Raw genomic sequence first — 16,381 nt, 5'->3', positions numbered from 1 at the left:
CGGGTAAGGTCCGGCGAGTGGTGGTTTCCTCAAGAGAGGAAGTTTTGATGATGGCGGTTTATGTTTTACCTGCGAGCTTTGAATTTTGCTGGCCCAACATTAAACATTGCCATAAGATTACAAACGTGTTTCGTAATTAGAATTCTTGCTATTAGGAACCGGACAATCAAAGAAGAACTGCTCTGGAATTGGCAGGGACCTATGCACAATCATCCGAAAGAGGTTTTTTTTTTTCTTATTTAACAAAATTCATAGAGATTGGGATGATTTTGAGATTTTTTATTTACGAAAACGTTTTTTTTTCCAGATCATACTTAATTACGCAACAACTCGTAATCAGTTCCTACTTCAGTAAAAAAAAAAAAAAAAAATGTCCCTAACTTGTTTCTATTTTACAAACAAATCCAAATTTGCACCCCTGATTTTTTACTCAGTTGTATTATACTATGTGTTGTGCATTAAAGTGCACGTGAAAGGTTTGAAAGTGTTTTTTATAATTAGGAACCCGTTTTCTACTTCCGGTTTCTACTTCTGGTCTAAAAGAATCTCTATAAATCTTTATAAATTAAAAAGAATCTCCTTTCTTATTATATTCCGGTCACCCTTTCACGCCCAAGATATTTTTGACTGACGCACACAAAATGACACCAGGTCTTCAGTTTTTATAGATTTTCTCTTAGAATTTCACTCTGAAGATTCGTTTACAAATGGCAGATTTTAAATTCAACTTAATACTAAGCATAATTGGAACATATTAAAAAAATATCGATAAGTGAAAAATGGACCTAATAGCTAGTGTTTCACTGTAGAAAAATTCCATTGTGTTGTGGGCTGTAGATGGAATGTGATTTAAACCAAAATATAGACTTGCAGGGGGTAGATTACAACCCTCCCAAGTCGTTTGTTAATTAACAGGCTTGTAATAATCAAAGTCTCCAGGTCACCTGCGTTATACTGAAGGCGACGGCCCTGACATTAGTGTGTGTGTTCTGGCGAATTTTCCGTCGCTGATATAGTTTATAAAAACTGATCTTTCGAGCCAAAGGCACTCGTATGTAGGGAGATAAATTTTTAGCTCACATGCATTTCTACTATAGCTTCGATTCAATTTTAAGCTTTCGGTCTTCGATCCGTCACTTTAAGCAGGCGCATACACAGGGGGGTGGGCAGGGTGCGCGTGCAACCTCCTGGTGACCAAAAGTGGGTCATTTCTTATTAAAGGAATCTTCAAATACTATGCTTTTTCCACATGATACCTTTGCCTGCGCATCACACTCAGCCCATTCTGGGTATACGCCTGACTTTTATGACAAACGACTCTGGGTAAGAAGCGCGCGAAACAACCTAAATAGGAAGACAATAAACGTATTTTATCGGATCTCTTAAGAGTTTTCAATCAAATTATTAAGATGATGAAAGGCGTGCATTATCAAGCATGTTTTGTTTAGTGTGTTTCACCTAGTGCTTGAAGGATTGGCGGTGAATTCCAATAAGTTAAACTTATTATAATAGTATCATAAGCTCTATAAAATAGTATCATCACTCTATAATTAATATAATGACAAAATTTTTACCTTTCAGACTTTTACATTGCTCCAAAAACTTAGAATTGTATGAAAAATAATGTAATTTTAAAATTCCTCTTTCTTCAAATTTGCGCCTTTACCTGTTATCAATTAAACTGCCGCGTGTAATTTATAAAATAATTGAGATAGTACGGGCGCCCTGATTGGTGGGATTGGTCACTTTCATTACATGATGAAGGTCATGAGATGACGCAGCATAATATTGTGTAAGGGGAAATCGTGTATGATCAGGCAACAACCCTGTAAATAGGAAATTGCGAATAGATGAACCACCAAACGATGAAGTGAATATTGCTTGGAATTTTAAGCCAGTTTTTCAGTTTTTGTAACTGTTTACTCTGTAGCGCTGACGTGTACTGAAATGACGCCATGAGCGCGCGCTGTTGTAGAGTTTTTTTTCCTTTGGGAAGCATTAGAAATAATTTTATAAAAGAAATAAAACATTTTTTGTGCCTTCATTGAGTTTTGAAAACCTCGGTGTTTGTTTGGGGAATTCTGGAGCAGATGTGAAGCACTCGACCTGCGGTCTCCTGCTCCACTGATCTGCCTTCGTATTCTCCCAAACAAAAACACCTCGTTTTTCAACAAAACAAAACAAAACAAAAACACGAAGGCACGCAAATAATATCTTATCTCTTAAGTAATAGTTAGCGCAATGGGTCTCTTTGCTGGAATTCTGCTGTTTAATCCTCAGAATCCCCCCATTTATAATCAGATCTACCTAGAAAAGCACCGTCTCAGCATCACCCACATCATGGCGTGCTCCTCGATGCTTTCCCTTACCACCCTATCGATCCTGTGCCTTTGTCACCATTCAAATGTTTCCGCTGAAATCATTGTCACGAATGCAAGTATTCACCGGAATCTAACAATTGGAGGGCTGTCATTTGCGAGATTCAAGCTCCACCTTTTTCGTTACTTGAACACGGCAAATAAGACAGTGTTTTCGTTGAAGCAACCAAGCGAATGTGCGATCCACTGCTTGATGAATGCATCCAGTTTTTCGTTTAATTTTGCTGCCAGACAAAATGCAGACGGCAACTTTACATGCGAGGTGCTAGACACTGATCGATTCAGGGACGCTGCCAGTTTCCAAGACAGCCTGGATTTCCATTTCTTTAACGTTTATGTGAGTAAATCGAGTAAAGTATCCGTTTTGTGAATATTAAAGTCGTAGCAGCTAACGCGCACCATTAGTGTATGAGGTATGTAAAAATGAATGGAACTTTTAAAATAGATTATCTGTCTCTCAAAGAAATTACATGTCATAGACAATTCTGTTGCAGCTCTTTTATTAAATAAGAGAGTACCTCTGATTAGAATAGTTCTAGCTACGCCAGAAAATGATGTGTGTGGGTAACGAAAAGCGACCCAAAGACGGGAGGGTAATAGCAAACGATCTAATCATCTACAAGCAATCTTTGTTGTCGACCATCTTGCTAAGTCTTGCTTGTTTTTTCGTTTTATTCTGTGTCTCTTTTGGTTGTTAAGTGGAATTTGTGGTTGCATCAATTGCATCATTGAAAAAAAAAAAAAAAAAAAAAAAAAACAGGGCGTGCGAGTGTCTAGAGAAAAACGCATGGTTGGGTCCAGAGTAGTAATTCACTGACCACGGATCAATTAAGACATCAAATCGGCATCCTTAGCTCTGACAATAGGTCACTATATCCATCTAGAAACTTTTTCTATCCAGATTCAAACATAAAATTAACAGTCTTATTAACACACGCGCCTAAAAGAGAAGGAAAAGGGTTTCTTGTAGTCGTGGCATCATATATTGAGTTGATTGTGATTGCCTCTATTTTCAGAATCCATGCGTGGATAAGAACTGCTTGAATGGAGGAGAATGCAAACCCAACTATGCCGCTAACATCGGCAACTGCATCTGTCCCGATAAAGTTTCTGGAGAGAGATGTGAAATAGGTATGTTATACTTTTTTTGAAACACATGAGATGCTTGAAGCGTTATTAAAACTAGTGTCAGGCGCCCGTACCTAGGATTGGCTGAGGGGGAGGGAGGGTGGGGGTGCGCAGTCATCGGCATCATATGGAAAAAGAATAGTATTTGAAGATTAATAACTAGGAAATGACCCACTTTTTGGCGGCCACCCATGTCCTGGGATACAAATCTAAACTGTGCATAATTTACCCCCCTTTGGGCACCTAGCTTAAAGGGATTAATTGCTCAAGCCAGCATATTGTATTTCAGTTATCTCTAGTCTTGATTGCGAGAACACGTTCACAGCTTCACTCTATAATTCTTTGTTCTTTTCAACGTTTATATATCAAGCTCATATTTTCCACTGTTACGATGCCGCGAGAAAAGAAATGTCCAGGCTGCAAGAAGCCAGTAAATGATCATGATTTTGGCGTGCCAGGGAAACATTGTGACGGTCCTGGGGGCGTTCCCGAAATTCGGGGCAATTCTACTACACGGAACGACGAACTGTTGAATTCGCTCGCCGCCGCTGTTCAAACTCTCACGGCCGAGGTTCAAAGTTTGAAGGCCGATCATGCTAGCAGTCGTCAGTCCCATTCCTTGCCGCCCTCCGACGTTGCTTCGTCGTCGCGATCTCCTAAAGATGTATCGCCGCGCCGTGCGACGACGGTTACTTTGCCCGAGCTTAGAGCCATGGATGACTTGGCCGACGCGGCGGATCGACGTGTGGCCCATGTTCTGCCCATTGCATCCAGTGAGTCCGATGAGGAAGCTGATATGGGTGCGCTGGCTTCCTCTCCGTTACGGAAGCCAAATAAAGCTGGTAAGTTGAAGTCTGGCAAGGAAGACCGTCCAACTTCAGAAGTTGTAGTTAAACAGTTGTGGCCGCAACGTTTTCTTTCCTTGACTCGTGCTAGTCAGGAGATTACTCACGAACGTCTTACCATGGCAGAATTCGTGGCGGGGTATGCACAGATTCTACAATTATGAGAGATCAGTTCGTTCGAGCGCGCCGAACGACACAAACATTTGGTAACGCTGATGTACCACGCACAGCTATACGAATGGGAGGCGGTGCTTGCCTTCCATGGAGCGGTTTTGCTTGAAATCGAACGTGGCTTATTGAAGTGGGGTGATTCCTTTTCCCACCTCGAAAGCAGAACCCTCCATGGTCAGCTACTTTCACCGCCGAAAAAGCAGTCTTACAGTTCAGGGCCGACATTGTTTTGTAGAGATTATCAACGCGAGAAGTGCATTCATACCAAGGATCATTATGGTTACGTCCGAGGCGAACGTAAATGGGTAAAACATATTTGTGCGGCTTGTTGGGTACAATCGAGAAAACAGGAATCGCATAGAGAGGATTCATCTGATTGTCCGCTTTCAGGGGAATAAAAAAACTGATAAACTTCGCCCTTGGTCAAGACATTGGGGGCGTTCCTTCCGTTACTGTTGCTTCATTTCCGGATATGTCGTTTTGTGCTTTGAATGCTGATGCTTGCTCCCAGCCGCTAAAGGCTGCAGTTCCTGACTGTCGTGGCTTTTCCACGGGCGCTGATTATATTCATGATGTGTGTTTTCCTCAGCCGGTGGAGGCTGGTGTTCTAGACTGTCGTGGTTTTTCCACGGCCTTTCCTCGTGACTCTCAGCAGGCGAATGATTTTTATTTGTACGCACATGAGTTAGTTTTTCGTTCTGGCCGCCCGAACTTTGTGGTTTCTCGCCTGCCCGTTCCAAGTTCCCTAAAGATCAATACTTGGAGGACTTTGTTGTATGATTATGACGACCAAATGATTTGTGATTTCCTGGAGTTTGGTTGGCCGGTGGGTTTCACTGGCGATACTGTTCCTATTTTTGATGCTCGCACTCACCGGGGTGCGCTCAATTTTGCGACTCAAGTTTCAGAGCATTTACAACGTGAAGTCTCGCTTGGTCGTGTCGCTGGGCCGTTTACGGATCCTCCCTTCGGGGGTGGATTTGTTACTTCACCGTTGAACACGGTTCCCAAGCGAGATTCTGAAGAACGTAGGGTAATTGTGGACTTGAGCTGGCCTAAGGGCGGTTCAGTAAATGATGGTATTCCGTGTGATAGTTTTCTGGGAGATCCGTTCGTGACTTGTTATCCCACTATAGATGACATTGTGGAAGCGATCGTGCAGTTTGGCCCGGGTTGTTTTCTCTATAAGAGGGATCTGCGGCAGGCGTATAGGCAGTTTCCTGTGGATCCCGGCGATTACCGTTTACTTGGATTCCTCGGCTTTGGCCTCTCTGCAAAAGGATCTACGACAGACATTACAAGCTGCTTATAGCACAGGGACATATAGTAATTTAAAGACTCAATTTAAGGCCTTTTTTCTATTTTGCTTATATTTTGACTTGACTCCATTACCAGCAGACATAGATACGGTCTGTCTTTATGTACAGTTTTTAAGTCGTTCGATTGCACCACCTTCGATTCGTAATTATTTAAGTGGGGTCAAGTTATTACATCTTTTTGCCGGTTATGACTATGCATTTACTAAGGATTTTAGTTTATCCCTAGCCCTGCGGGGAGTTCCCCGTAGGATACCACATGTACCTCAGAGGGCTCCACCGGTAACTCCTAGCCTTTTATTGCTAGTTGCGCGAACAGTAGATTTTCAACATGATGCTAACTCTTCTACATTGTATTGCGCATTTCTCTTTGCATTTTTTCTTATGGCGCGTATAGCTAATATCGTACCGCGTTCTATTAAGGCATTTAATCCTACCCGCGATCTCACACGGGGTGATGTTTTGTGTAACGAACACAGGCTTATCGTCACGTTTAAGCATACAAAAACTATTCAGTTCGGTCAGCGTCGATTACACATTTCTCTGTTACGTATTCCAGGCTCGTTATTATGTCCGGTCGCTGCCTATAACAACATGATTCGCCTGGTACCCGCTTCTGCACGCAAACCGCTGTTTTTATTGCTTGGTCATTCAGGCCCGTTTGCTTTGACGAAGTCCCGTTTTGTTACCGAATTTCGTCTGGCGCTTTGCTCAGTGGGGGTTGCTCATGCTGACTCATATCGGGGTCACTCATTTCGACGCGGCTGTGCCTCTTGGGCGTTTAACCACGGAGTACCAGGGGAATTGATACAGTTGTATGGTGATTGGGCTAGTGACTCTTACAAATTGTATTTAGAATTTAGTAATCAATCAAAATTGGCGCTTGCTTCCCAGCTACGTGCTTCCATTCAGGCCAGTAGTTAGGCCTTCTGCACTGTTTTGTTGTTTGGCCGGTGGTTTGGTGGCAGAGAGGTTTATTATTATTATTTTAGTTTTTCATTTATCAGTTTGTAGTGATTTTATAATAAACTTCTCTTATGCCAAACACAAAACAGTGTCAGTGGTTTATGTTGGGTTGAGGAATTGACATATATTTTGGCATATTTCAGATTTCTCATGTGTTTTGTTTTGCCGTTAATTGTATCATGTTTCACCACTGTCTTGGAATACTGATTTGAATTTTCCATATCTTTCGCAAGATTTCTTACGATTATGTTTTCTGGTTTTACTATTAGAACGAGAATTTTGCGATTACAGCAATCCCTGCTATAATAACGGTACATGCCAAGGTAACACCACAAACTACATCTGTACGTGCGAGAGTCCATACGAGGGGAGGCTCTGTAGAAGTAAGTAATATAATACAAGTTTTGTTTCGTAATGAATTAAAATTATATTTATTGTGAAAATGAATACATTAGATCAAGTAAAAAATTTAAGTTACAAATTATATGAGTTACCCCATAGGTCCTGTTACGCGGAAAAACGCAAATCGTAATGATATTTTTCAACTCGAATTGTAAATGACTGTTTTACGCGAAATGTATATTGTCTTACATGGTTGATTGTACACTAGTTGCAATATGCAAAACAACTGCGGACGAGGCCGCCACTATTATTGAAATAGGTAATAGATGTCTAGACACAAAGCGCAAAATTCCTTTTGTATTCTTTTTAAGACTGCAATAGACCTGTTTTCCAACTAAGATGCGCCGGGTTTGGTTACAACTTTCAAGCCTCCACGCCTCTCTTTGATGAAAACATTTCTTCCAGTTTGTGCTTAACGTTAACATCCGTCTTCTTCCTTACAGTAAAACATCCTAGTAGAACTTTTAGCTAAACGTCACGTGTAGATTAGTGTTAAACATTTAATAGCATTTTACTTGAAAAATATATTACATTTCACGTTAAGATTACATTTTGCGTTGAAAGATAAGATATTACATTTTGCGGCTTAGCACTTATGCCTTGTATTGTGATACCTCAATGTAACGAGCCCCTATATAACGAAGTCCTCGGTATAACGAACAATTTCCTTCAGCCCGACCAAAATTACATTAAAATGTATGGAACAGAACTTCGATATAACGAACCCTCGATATAACGAACATATTTTCCCAGTCCTTTTGCACGTCGCTATATCGAGGTTCTACTGTACTTGTTTTCGACTACGCACTCGCTTACAATTCTAGATTCATATGAGCCCGGAAGTATGCGGCCCTGATGTTTTAACCTTAAAAGAGTGCCAGTAAAACCATCGAGACTCTACTTTATTTTAGCCATATGTCATCCATATGGAATAGAGACTTCCAAAATTCCCGACTCTTCGATCACCGCTTCGTCTGAGGATGGTGAATTTGTAGCAGCGAATGGAAGACTTAATAACCCTAGCTGCTGGAAACCTGCTATCAACCAGGTATATAACAACACACGGTAAATACTCAGGCCCGTACCAGGCGGAAAAATTAAGTCCACTTTTTTGGATTTCGCTATCCCCCCCACCCTCAAGAAAAATCCTGAGACGGGCCTGACACTGTTGTTTCTGTAATTGTTAGTAGTATTCCTTTGTTTTGTGTTGTTGGTGTTTATTAAAGCCGCATTGTCACCAGTTTACTGAAACCGTAAAGAGACAAAAGATGCCTGTTCATAGTGTGATGACTGTCCATGATGTTTATGCCTGTTTATAGTGTCATGACTGTCCATGGTGTTCATGCCTGTTCATAGTGTCATGACTGTCCATGGTGTTCATGCCTGTTCATGGCTGTCCATGGTGTTCATGCCTGTTCATAGTGTAATGACTGTCCATGGTGTTCATGCCTGTTCATAGTGTGATGACTGTCCATGGTGTTCATGCCTGTTCATAGTGGCATGACTGTCCATGGTGTTCATGCCTGTTCAGATTGTCATGACTGTCCATGGTGTTCATGCCTGTTCATAGTGTCATGACTGTCCATGGTGTTCATGCCTGTTCACAGTGTCATGACTGTCCATGGTGTTCATGCCTGTTCATAGTGTCATGACTGTCTATGGTGTTCATGCCTGTGCATAGTGTGACGACTGTCCATGGTGTTCATGCCTGTTCATAGTGTCATGACTGTCCATGATGTTCATGCCTGTTCATAGTGTCATGACTGTCCATGGTGTTCATGCCTGTTCATAGTGTCATGACTGTCCATGGTGTTCATGCCTGTTCATAGTGTCATGACTGTCCATGGTGTTCATGCCTGTTCATAGTGGCATGACTGTCCATGGTGTTCATATTTTCATGACTGTCCAAGGTGTTCATAGTGTCATGAATGTCCATGGTGTTCATGCCTGTTCATAGTGTGATGACTGTCCATGGTGTTCATGCCTGTTCAGATTGTCATGACTGTCCATGGTGTTCATGCCTGTTCAGATTGTCATGACTGTCCATGGTGTTCATGCCTGTTCATAGTGTCATGACTGTCCATGATGTTCATGCCTGTTCATAGTGTCAAGACTGTCCATGGTGTTCATGCCTGTTCAGATTGTCATGACTGTCCATGGTGTTCATGCCTGTTCATAGTGTCATGACTGTCCATGGTGTTCATGCCTGTTCATAGTGTCAAGACTGTCCATGGTGTTCATGCCTGTTCATAGTGTCATGACTGTCCATGGTGTTCATGCCTGTTCAGATTGTCATGACTGTCCATGGTGTTCATGCCTGTTCATAGTGTCATGACTGTCCATGATGTTCATGCCTGTTCATAGTGTCAAGACTGTCCATGGTGTTCATGCCTGTTCATAGTGTCATGACTGTCCATGGTGTTCATGCCTGTTCATAGTGTCATGACTGTCCATGGTGTTCATGCCTGTTCATAGTGTCATGACTGTCCATGACGTTCACGCCTGTTCATAGTGTCATGACTGCCCATGGTGTTCATGCCTGTTCATAGTGTGATGACTGTCCATGGTGTTCATGCCTGTTCATAGTGTCATGACTGTCTATGGTGTTCATGCCTGTGCATAGTGTGACGACTGTCCATGGTGTTCATGCCTGTTCATAGTGTCATGACTGTCCATGATGTTCATGCCTGTTCATAGTGTCATGACTGTCCATGGTGTTCATGCCTGTTCATAGTGTCATGACTGTCCATGGTGTTCATGCCTGTTCATAGTGTCATGACTGTCCATGGTGTTCATGCCTGTTCATAGTGGCATGACTGTCCATGGTGTTCATATTTTCATGACTGTCCAAGGTGTTCATAGTGTCATGAATGTCCATGGTGTTCATGCCTGTTCATAGTGTGATGACTGTCCATGGTGTTCATGCCTGTTCAGATTGTCATGACTGTCCATGGTGTTCATGCCTGTTCAGATTGTCATGACTGTCCATGGTGTTCATGCCTGTTCATAGTGTCATGACTGTCCATGATGCTCATGCCTGTTCATAGTGTCAAGACTGTCCATGGTGTTCATGCCTGTTCAGATTGTCATGACTGTCCATGGTGTTCATGCCTGTTCATAGTGTCATGACTGTCCATGGTGTTCATGCCTGTTCATAGTGTCAAGACTGTCCATGGTGTTCATGCCTGTTCATAGTGTCATGACTGTCCATGGTGTTCATGCCTGTTCAGATTGTCATGACTGTCCATGGTGTTCATGCCTGTTCATAGTGTCATGACTGTCCATGATGTTCATGCCTGTTCATAGTGTCAAGACTGTCCATGGTGTTCATGCCTGTTCATAGTGTCATGACTGTCCATGGTGTTCATGCCTGTTCATAGTGTCATGACTGTCCATGGTGTTCATGCCTGTTCATAGTGTCATGACTGTCCATGACGTTCACGCCTGTTCATAGTGTCATGACTGCCCATGGTGTTCATGCCTGTTCATAGTGTGATGACTGTCCATGATGTTTATGCCTGTTTATAGTGTCATGACTGTCCATGGTGTTCATGCCTGTTCATAGTGTCATGACTGTCCATGGTGTTCATGCCTGTTCATGGCTGTCCATGGTGTTCATGCCTGTTCATAGTGTCATGACTGCCCATGGTGTTCATGCCTGTTCATAGTGTGATGACTGTCCATGGTGTTCATGCCTGTTCATAGTGTCATGACTGTCTATGGTGTTCATGCCTGTGCATAGTGTGACGACTGTCCATGGTGTTCATGCCTGTTCATAGTGTCATGACTGTCTATGGTGTTCATGCCTGTGCATAGTGTCATGACTGTCCATGATGTTCATGCCTGTTCATAGTGTCATGACTGTCCATGATGTTCATGCCTGTTCATAGTGGCATGACTGTCCATGATGTTCATGCCTGTTCATAGTGACATGACTGTCCATGATGTTCATGCCTGTTCATAGTGTCAAGACTGACTGTATTTTCTATATATTTTCCTTCTTTTACATTAATTCCAGATTATGTAATTTTATCTTTATAAATTTGTTGTTTGATTGATTATAGTTTGTCAAGGATAGTAGTATTGGTGGAAATATATTTTAGGATTATTATAAGCGGATACATTGTTCACTGCCTGATAACATTCGGTCTTTGAAACAGGTGGGCGAGTATTTCCAAGTCGATTTCAACGAGCGAAAATTTGTTGATAAGATCGCGACTCAAGGGCATCCCCCAAACGAGTGGGTAACACGATATGGGCTGATGTCCCTGAAAAACGCGGGCGATACTGATTGGGATGTATATCAGGTATGGGACCATATATTGGGAGGTATATCAGGTAAGGGACCATATAAATAAGGTGTCTTTCTTACACCATGGGAAACAGCAGCTCCACGTCTAGCCAAACAGGACGCGAGTCTTACTAACGCTTTTACTCGAATAAGGCCCCCTTTGAATCAAAACTGCAAAGTCTTTGGAAAGATGTTGACAAGCCGCGCATTAGGTCAACGGCCGCACCACAAAAATCAAGAGCCAAAGTACTTAATAATGCAATTTATAGCATATTCCTGAATATTTCCTTTCTATTAACGCTTTTGTTAGAACATCTTTACTTCTGATCTCCTATAGTTTTTCAACAGCAGTTTTAGAATTTATTGACAAAGAATATTAAACTTATTTCCCAAGTCTAATAAACTCAACAATACCTGTGTAACTAGCTCCTTAATATAATGCTAATATGATGATATAAGCGTTAACAGAAACAAATCCAGGTTTTAAACGTTTAAGAATTCTTGTTTATTTGTCCTTAAAAACATTCAGATGGTTTTTTAAGGCTTACAACATGAACTCTCGAGTTCAACCTTATTTGACCGAATGCAAGGGATTGACGGTCAAATACTAAATCGTTGCTTCTCTTTGCAGTGCGCATGTTCATGTGAAAGGGTTTTCTGTCTTGTCTCTTGCCTCGGTCATAAAAGGAACACAATTATCTTTCAGGATTATGATGGGAATACAGACAGCAACACCACAGTGTCCCACATGATAAGTGTACCTTATCATCAGGTTGTCCGCATAGTGGTGAAGGCGTGGCACAACGCTATTGCTATGAGGGTGGAGATGAACAGATGTTAGTTTTACACTTAAAAAACATCATCTGAAAAACGTTCTATAGATACTTCTGTAGCACCATTAGAGCGTACAGGAGACCAATAGAGGGGAAAGAGTACCATTAGAGGGTACAGTAGTACCATTAGAGGGTACAGTAGTATCATTAGAGGGTACAGTAGTACCATTAGAGGTTACAGTAGGACCATTAGAGGGTACAGTAGCACCATTAGAGGGTACAGTAGTACCATTAGAGGGTACAGTAGTACCATTAGAGGTTACAGTAGGACCATTAGAGGGTACAGTAGCACCATTAGAGGGTACAGTAGCACCATTAGAGGGTACAGTAGTACCATTAGAGGGTACAGTAGCACCATTAGAGGGTACAGTAGGACCATTAGAGGGTACAGTAGTACCATTAGAGGGTGCAGTAGTACCATTAGAGGGTACAGTAGCACCATTAGAGGGTACAGTAGTACCATTAGAGGGTACAGTAGTACCATTAGAGGGTACAGTAGCACCATTAGAGGGTACAGTAGTACCATTAGAGGGTACAGTAGTACCATTAGAGGGTGCAGTAGTACCATTAGAGGGTACAGTAGGACCATTAGAGGGTACAGTAGTACCATTAGAGGGTACAGTAGCACCATTAGAGGGTACAGTAGGACCATTAGAGGGTACAGTAGTACCATTATAGGGTACAGTAGCACCATTATAGGGTACAGTAGTACCATTAGAGCGTACAGTAGCACCATTAGAGGGTACAGTAGTACCATTAGAGGGTACAGTAGCACCATTAGAGGGGAAAGCGTACTATTAGAGGGGACAGTAGCACCATTAGAGGGTACAGTAGCACCATTATAGGGTACAGTAGTACCATTAGAGGGTACAGTAGCACCATTAGAGGGTACAGTAGTACCATTATAGGGTACAATAGTACCATTAGAGGGTACAGTAGTACCATTATAGGGTACAGTAGTACCATTATAGGGTACAGTAGCACCATTAGAGGGTACAATAGTACCATTAGAGGGTACAGTAGTACCATTAGAGGGTACAGTAGGACCATTAGAGGGTGCAGTAGTACCATTATAGGGTACAGTAGCACCATTATAGGGTACAATAGTACCATTAGAGGGTACAGTAGTACCATTATAGGGTACAGTAGCACCATTAGAGGGTACAGTCCACTCGTACAGTAGCACCATTAGAGGGTACAGTAGGACCATTAGAGGGTACAGTAGTACCATTAGAGGGTACAGTAGCACCATTAGGGGGTACAGTAGCACCATTAGTGGGTACAGTAGTACCATTAGAGGGTACAGTAGGACCATTAGAGGGTACTGTAGCACCATTAGAGGGTACAGTAGTACCATTATAGGGTACAGTAGTACCATTATAGGGTACAGTAGTACCATTATAGGGTACAGTAGTACCATTAGAGGGTACAGTAGTACCATTAGAGGGTACAGTAGTACCATTAGAGGGTACAGTAGCACCATTAGGGGGTACAGTAGTACCATTAGAGGGTACAGTAGGACCATTAGAGGGTGCAGTAGTACCATTATAGGGTACAGTAGCACCATTATAGGGTACAATAGTACCATTAGAGGGTACAGTAGTACCATTATAGGGTACAGTAGTACCATTAGAGGGTGCAGTAGTACCATTAGAGGGTACAGTCCACTCGTACAGTAGCACCATTAGAGGGTACAGTAGGACCATTAGAGGGTACAGTAGTACCATTAAAGGGTACAGTAGTACCATTAGAGGGTACAGTAGCACCATTAGGGGGTACAGTAGTACCATTAGAGGGTACAGTAGTACCATTAGAGGGTACAGTAGTACCATTAGAGGGTACAGTAGCACCATTAGGGGGTACAGTAGCACCATTAGAGGGTACAGTAGGACCATTATAGGGTACAGTAGTACCATTAGAGGGTACAGTAGTACCATTAGAGGGTACAGTAGGACCATTATAGGGTACAGTAGTACCATTAGAGGGTACAGTAGTACCATTAGAGTGTACAGTAGCACCATTATAGGGTACAGTAGCACCATTAGAGGGTACAGTAGCACCATTAGTGGGTACAGTAGCACCATTAGGGGGTACAGTAGCACCATTAGAGGGTACAGTAGTACCATTATAGGGTACAGTAGTACCATTATAGGGTACAGTAGTACCATTAGAGGGTACAGTAGCACCATTAGAGGGTACTGTAGCACCATTAGAGGGTACAGTAGTACCATTAGAGGGTACAGTAGCACCATTAGTGGGTACAGTAGCACATTAGCGCCATTAGCGACGGCTTTTGCGTCATTTCTGTGAACTCCCTTGCGAATCATCAATGCCGGATAAGGGGGAGGGGGTGTCAAGGTTCTTATTATGCAATCAAGCCTCCTTCTATGGACTATGGTCACGCTAATAGACGTCTACAAACTATAGGGAGACTTAGTTCTAGGACAGGTAAACGCCATGTGCCGTTTCAAATTCAAATGTTTTAAAATTAATATGAAACATAATCGACATCGTTCATTTGCATGTAATTTGCATTTGAACAGCACATAAAACAAACGGCTTTCGCACTAGCCTAATGTTCGGCCGGGGCCTGGGTCCTGGGGTTGGAGTGAGACGGCTGAAAATCAGGCTACGTTTGCCCTAAACGTAAGCCAAATTAGCTGATTTGCAGGCATCTTTCCATCTCTTATATCGTCCGCTTTTACCTCGCCTTCCTAATTCATTGTCCATTGTTCAAGTTGCGAGAAAGTAAGGAATCGAGAAAACAATGAATGGATCTGGAGCAGACCCATGAGGATATCAAAGGGATAATAACACACTTTCTTAGAAGGGTTACAACGAGTGCAGAGGAGGGACTTAGGCGCTTATTCGCATTAATGCCACTCATGGATTTAATGGGAGCATTATTATTCCACTTCTTATTGAGTGTTTGTCTCCTTTGTTTGCAAGGTTTTGATTGATTTATACATCCGCCCAGCTTCTGGTCTTCTTTTTCCCAGTTTTTCGTGTACAGAGGCTCCATACACGCGAAAGCATGCTTCGGCGAGCTGCGAGATTGGGGAAGCTTTTTTCTTTTCATTTCATTTCTCTTTTTTTGTACAGAATAGTGTAAAATTAAAAAAGTAATTGCATGTTCCTCTAGGGTCACACATCTGTTGCGCCTTCAGTGATCGTAATTATGATTACAGGTTCAAATAATACTTTACATCACACATTACGCAAACTTTTTATCGGTAAGAAGAATTATGTTAAGGAGGTAAACTTGAAAATTTGCCCACGCCCTTTTCCGCTCTTTACTTTATATCTCTTTCTAACAACACAAAAGAGCAAACACACGATGTAGATAGCTCGCGAAACAGACAGGGAGTCTGCTTTAGATATCATTCGCAAACAATGCCACTTTAACCTCTTCACCTTGTCTTTTTTTCCATCTCACACGCCACAGCATTTAGCTTCTCTGCCAGTCACCATTCTCCCCCAAAAATAACAAATATGAGAAAGTATCCATTTCAATCGGCTGGAAAAGATATTTCGATTGAATTCGGTAAATAGATTTGCAAGAATCATTTTCGATTGAATTCGGTAAATGAATTATATAACTTTGTTGTCAAATTGTTAGTTCGAAATGTTATCACATAATTGCCATCTAGGAGGGACAGGATAGGAGAGGGGCACTTTCCTGGGCTTTCCTTTATTTTTCACATCAACGCGCTTTTTAAATGTACCTTAAATATATATCAAACCTTACATGTATAAATCAATTGATAAAATATAAATTGCTCGAAAAAATTGTACATTTTTAAACAGTTTGTATTCATCTTAAGCGGTGCTCCAAGTCAAAACCAGGTATCCCCTCGAAACCACTCTCCCCCCCCCCCCCTCCCCCTACGCACATTATTTGATGGTAGAAATAAGACTACTGTGAAATATATTTTTTCTAAAAAAGTAGGAAAAGTGATAATAAATGGGAAGCGAGATGATAAGAAAGTGGTTTAAAGAACAGCATCTCCAAGTGGTTCCATCGTCTGTCTTTTTAAAACATATATTATTC

General features: G+C 41.8%; 3 protein-coding genes across 3 annotated transcripts; 1 reads left to right on the top strand and 2 right to left on the bottom strand.

Annotated features, from left to right (window-relative positions):
- Window positions 1-4,257: 4,257 nt before the first annotated feature.
- LOC116618380 lies at window positions 4,258-16,124 on the top strand. Its single transcript, XM_048733695.1, has 5 exons — window positions 4,258-4,348; window positions 4,478-7,187; window positions 8,031-8,254; window positions 11,367-11,513; window positions 12,204-16,124. Exon 2 carries the CDS (start codon window positions 5,659-5,661, stop codon window positions 6,760-6,762), a length of 1,104 nt encoding a protein of 367 aa, XP_048589652.1. The 5' UTR covers window positions 4,258-4,348; window positions 4,478-5,658; the 3' UTR covers window positions 6,763-7,187; window positions 8,031-8,254; window positions 11,367-11,513; window positions 12,204-16,124.
- On the bottom strand, window positions 12,396-13,519 carry LOC125573187 (zonadhesin-like). Its single transcript, XM_048733558.1, has 2 exons — window positions 13,307-13,519; window positions 12,396-13,124 (listed from the first exon to the last, which is right to left on the bottom strand). The coding sequence occupies exons 1-2, from the start codon at window positions 13,517-13,519 to the stop codon at window positions 12,396-12,398; spliced, it is 942 nt and encodes a 313-aa protein (XP_048589515.1).
- Window positions 13,981-15,060, bottom strand: LOC125573186 (zonadhesin-like). Its single transcript, XM_048733557.1, has 2 exons — window positions 15,036-15,060; window positions 13,981-14,528 (listed from the first exon to the last, which is right to left on the bottom strand). The coding sequence occupies exons 1-2, from the start codon at window positions 15,058-15,060 to the stop codon at window positions 13,981-13,983; spliced, it is 573 nt and encodes a 190-aa protein (XP_048589514.1).
- Window positions 16,125-16,381: the final 257 nt, after the last annotated feature.

This window comes from Nematostella vectensis, chromosome 10 (genome assembly GCF_932526225.1).
Source record: "Nematostella vectensis chromosome 10, jaNemVect1.1, whole genome shotgun sequence".
NCBI lineage: Eukaryota > Metazoa > Cnidaria > Anthozoa > Actiniaria > Edwardsiidae > Nematostella > Nematostella vectensis.
Note: the sequence above shows the minus strand (reverse complement) of the source record. Positions and strands in the feature narration are given on the sequence as shown.

Excerpts from the sequence above, each read along its gene's own strand:
- LOC116618380 (XM_048733695.1), top strand. The coding sequence starts at position 5,659 with ATGACATTGTGGAAGCGATCGTGCAGTTTGGCCCGGGTTGTTTTCTCT.
- LOC125573187 (XM_048733558.1), bottom strand. The coding sequence starts at position 13,519 with ATGGTGCTACTGTACGAGTGGACTGTACCCTCTAATGGTGCTACTGTA. Across the intron at positions 13,125-13,306 it reads TACCCTCTAATGGTGCTACT|TACGCTTTCCCCTCTAATGG; the intron begins GTACCCTATAAT and ends CCCCTCTAATAG.
- LOC125573186 (XM_048733557.1), bottom strand. The coding sequence starts at position 15,060 with ATGGACAATGAATTAGGAAGGCGAG. Across the intron at positions 14,529-15,035 it reads CAATGAATTAGGAAGGCGAG|TACCCTCTAATGGTGCTACT; the intron begins GTAAAAGCGGAC and ends ATGGTGCTACAG.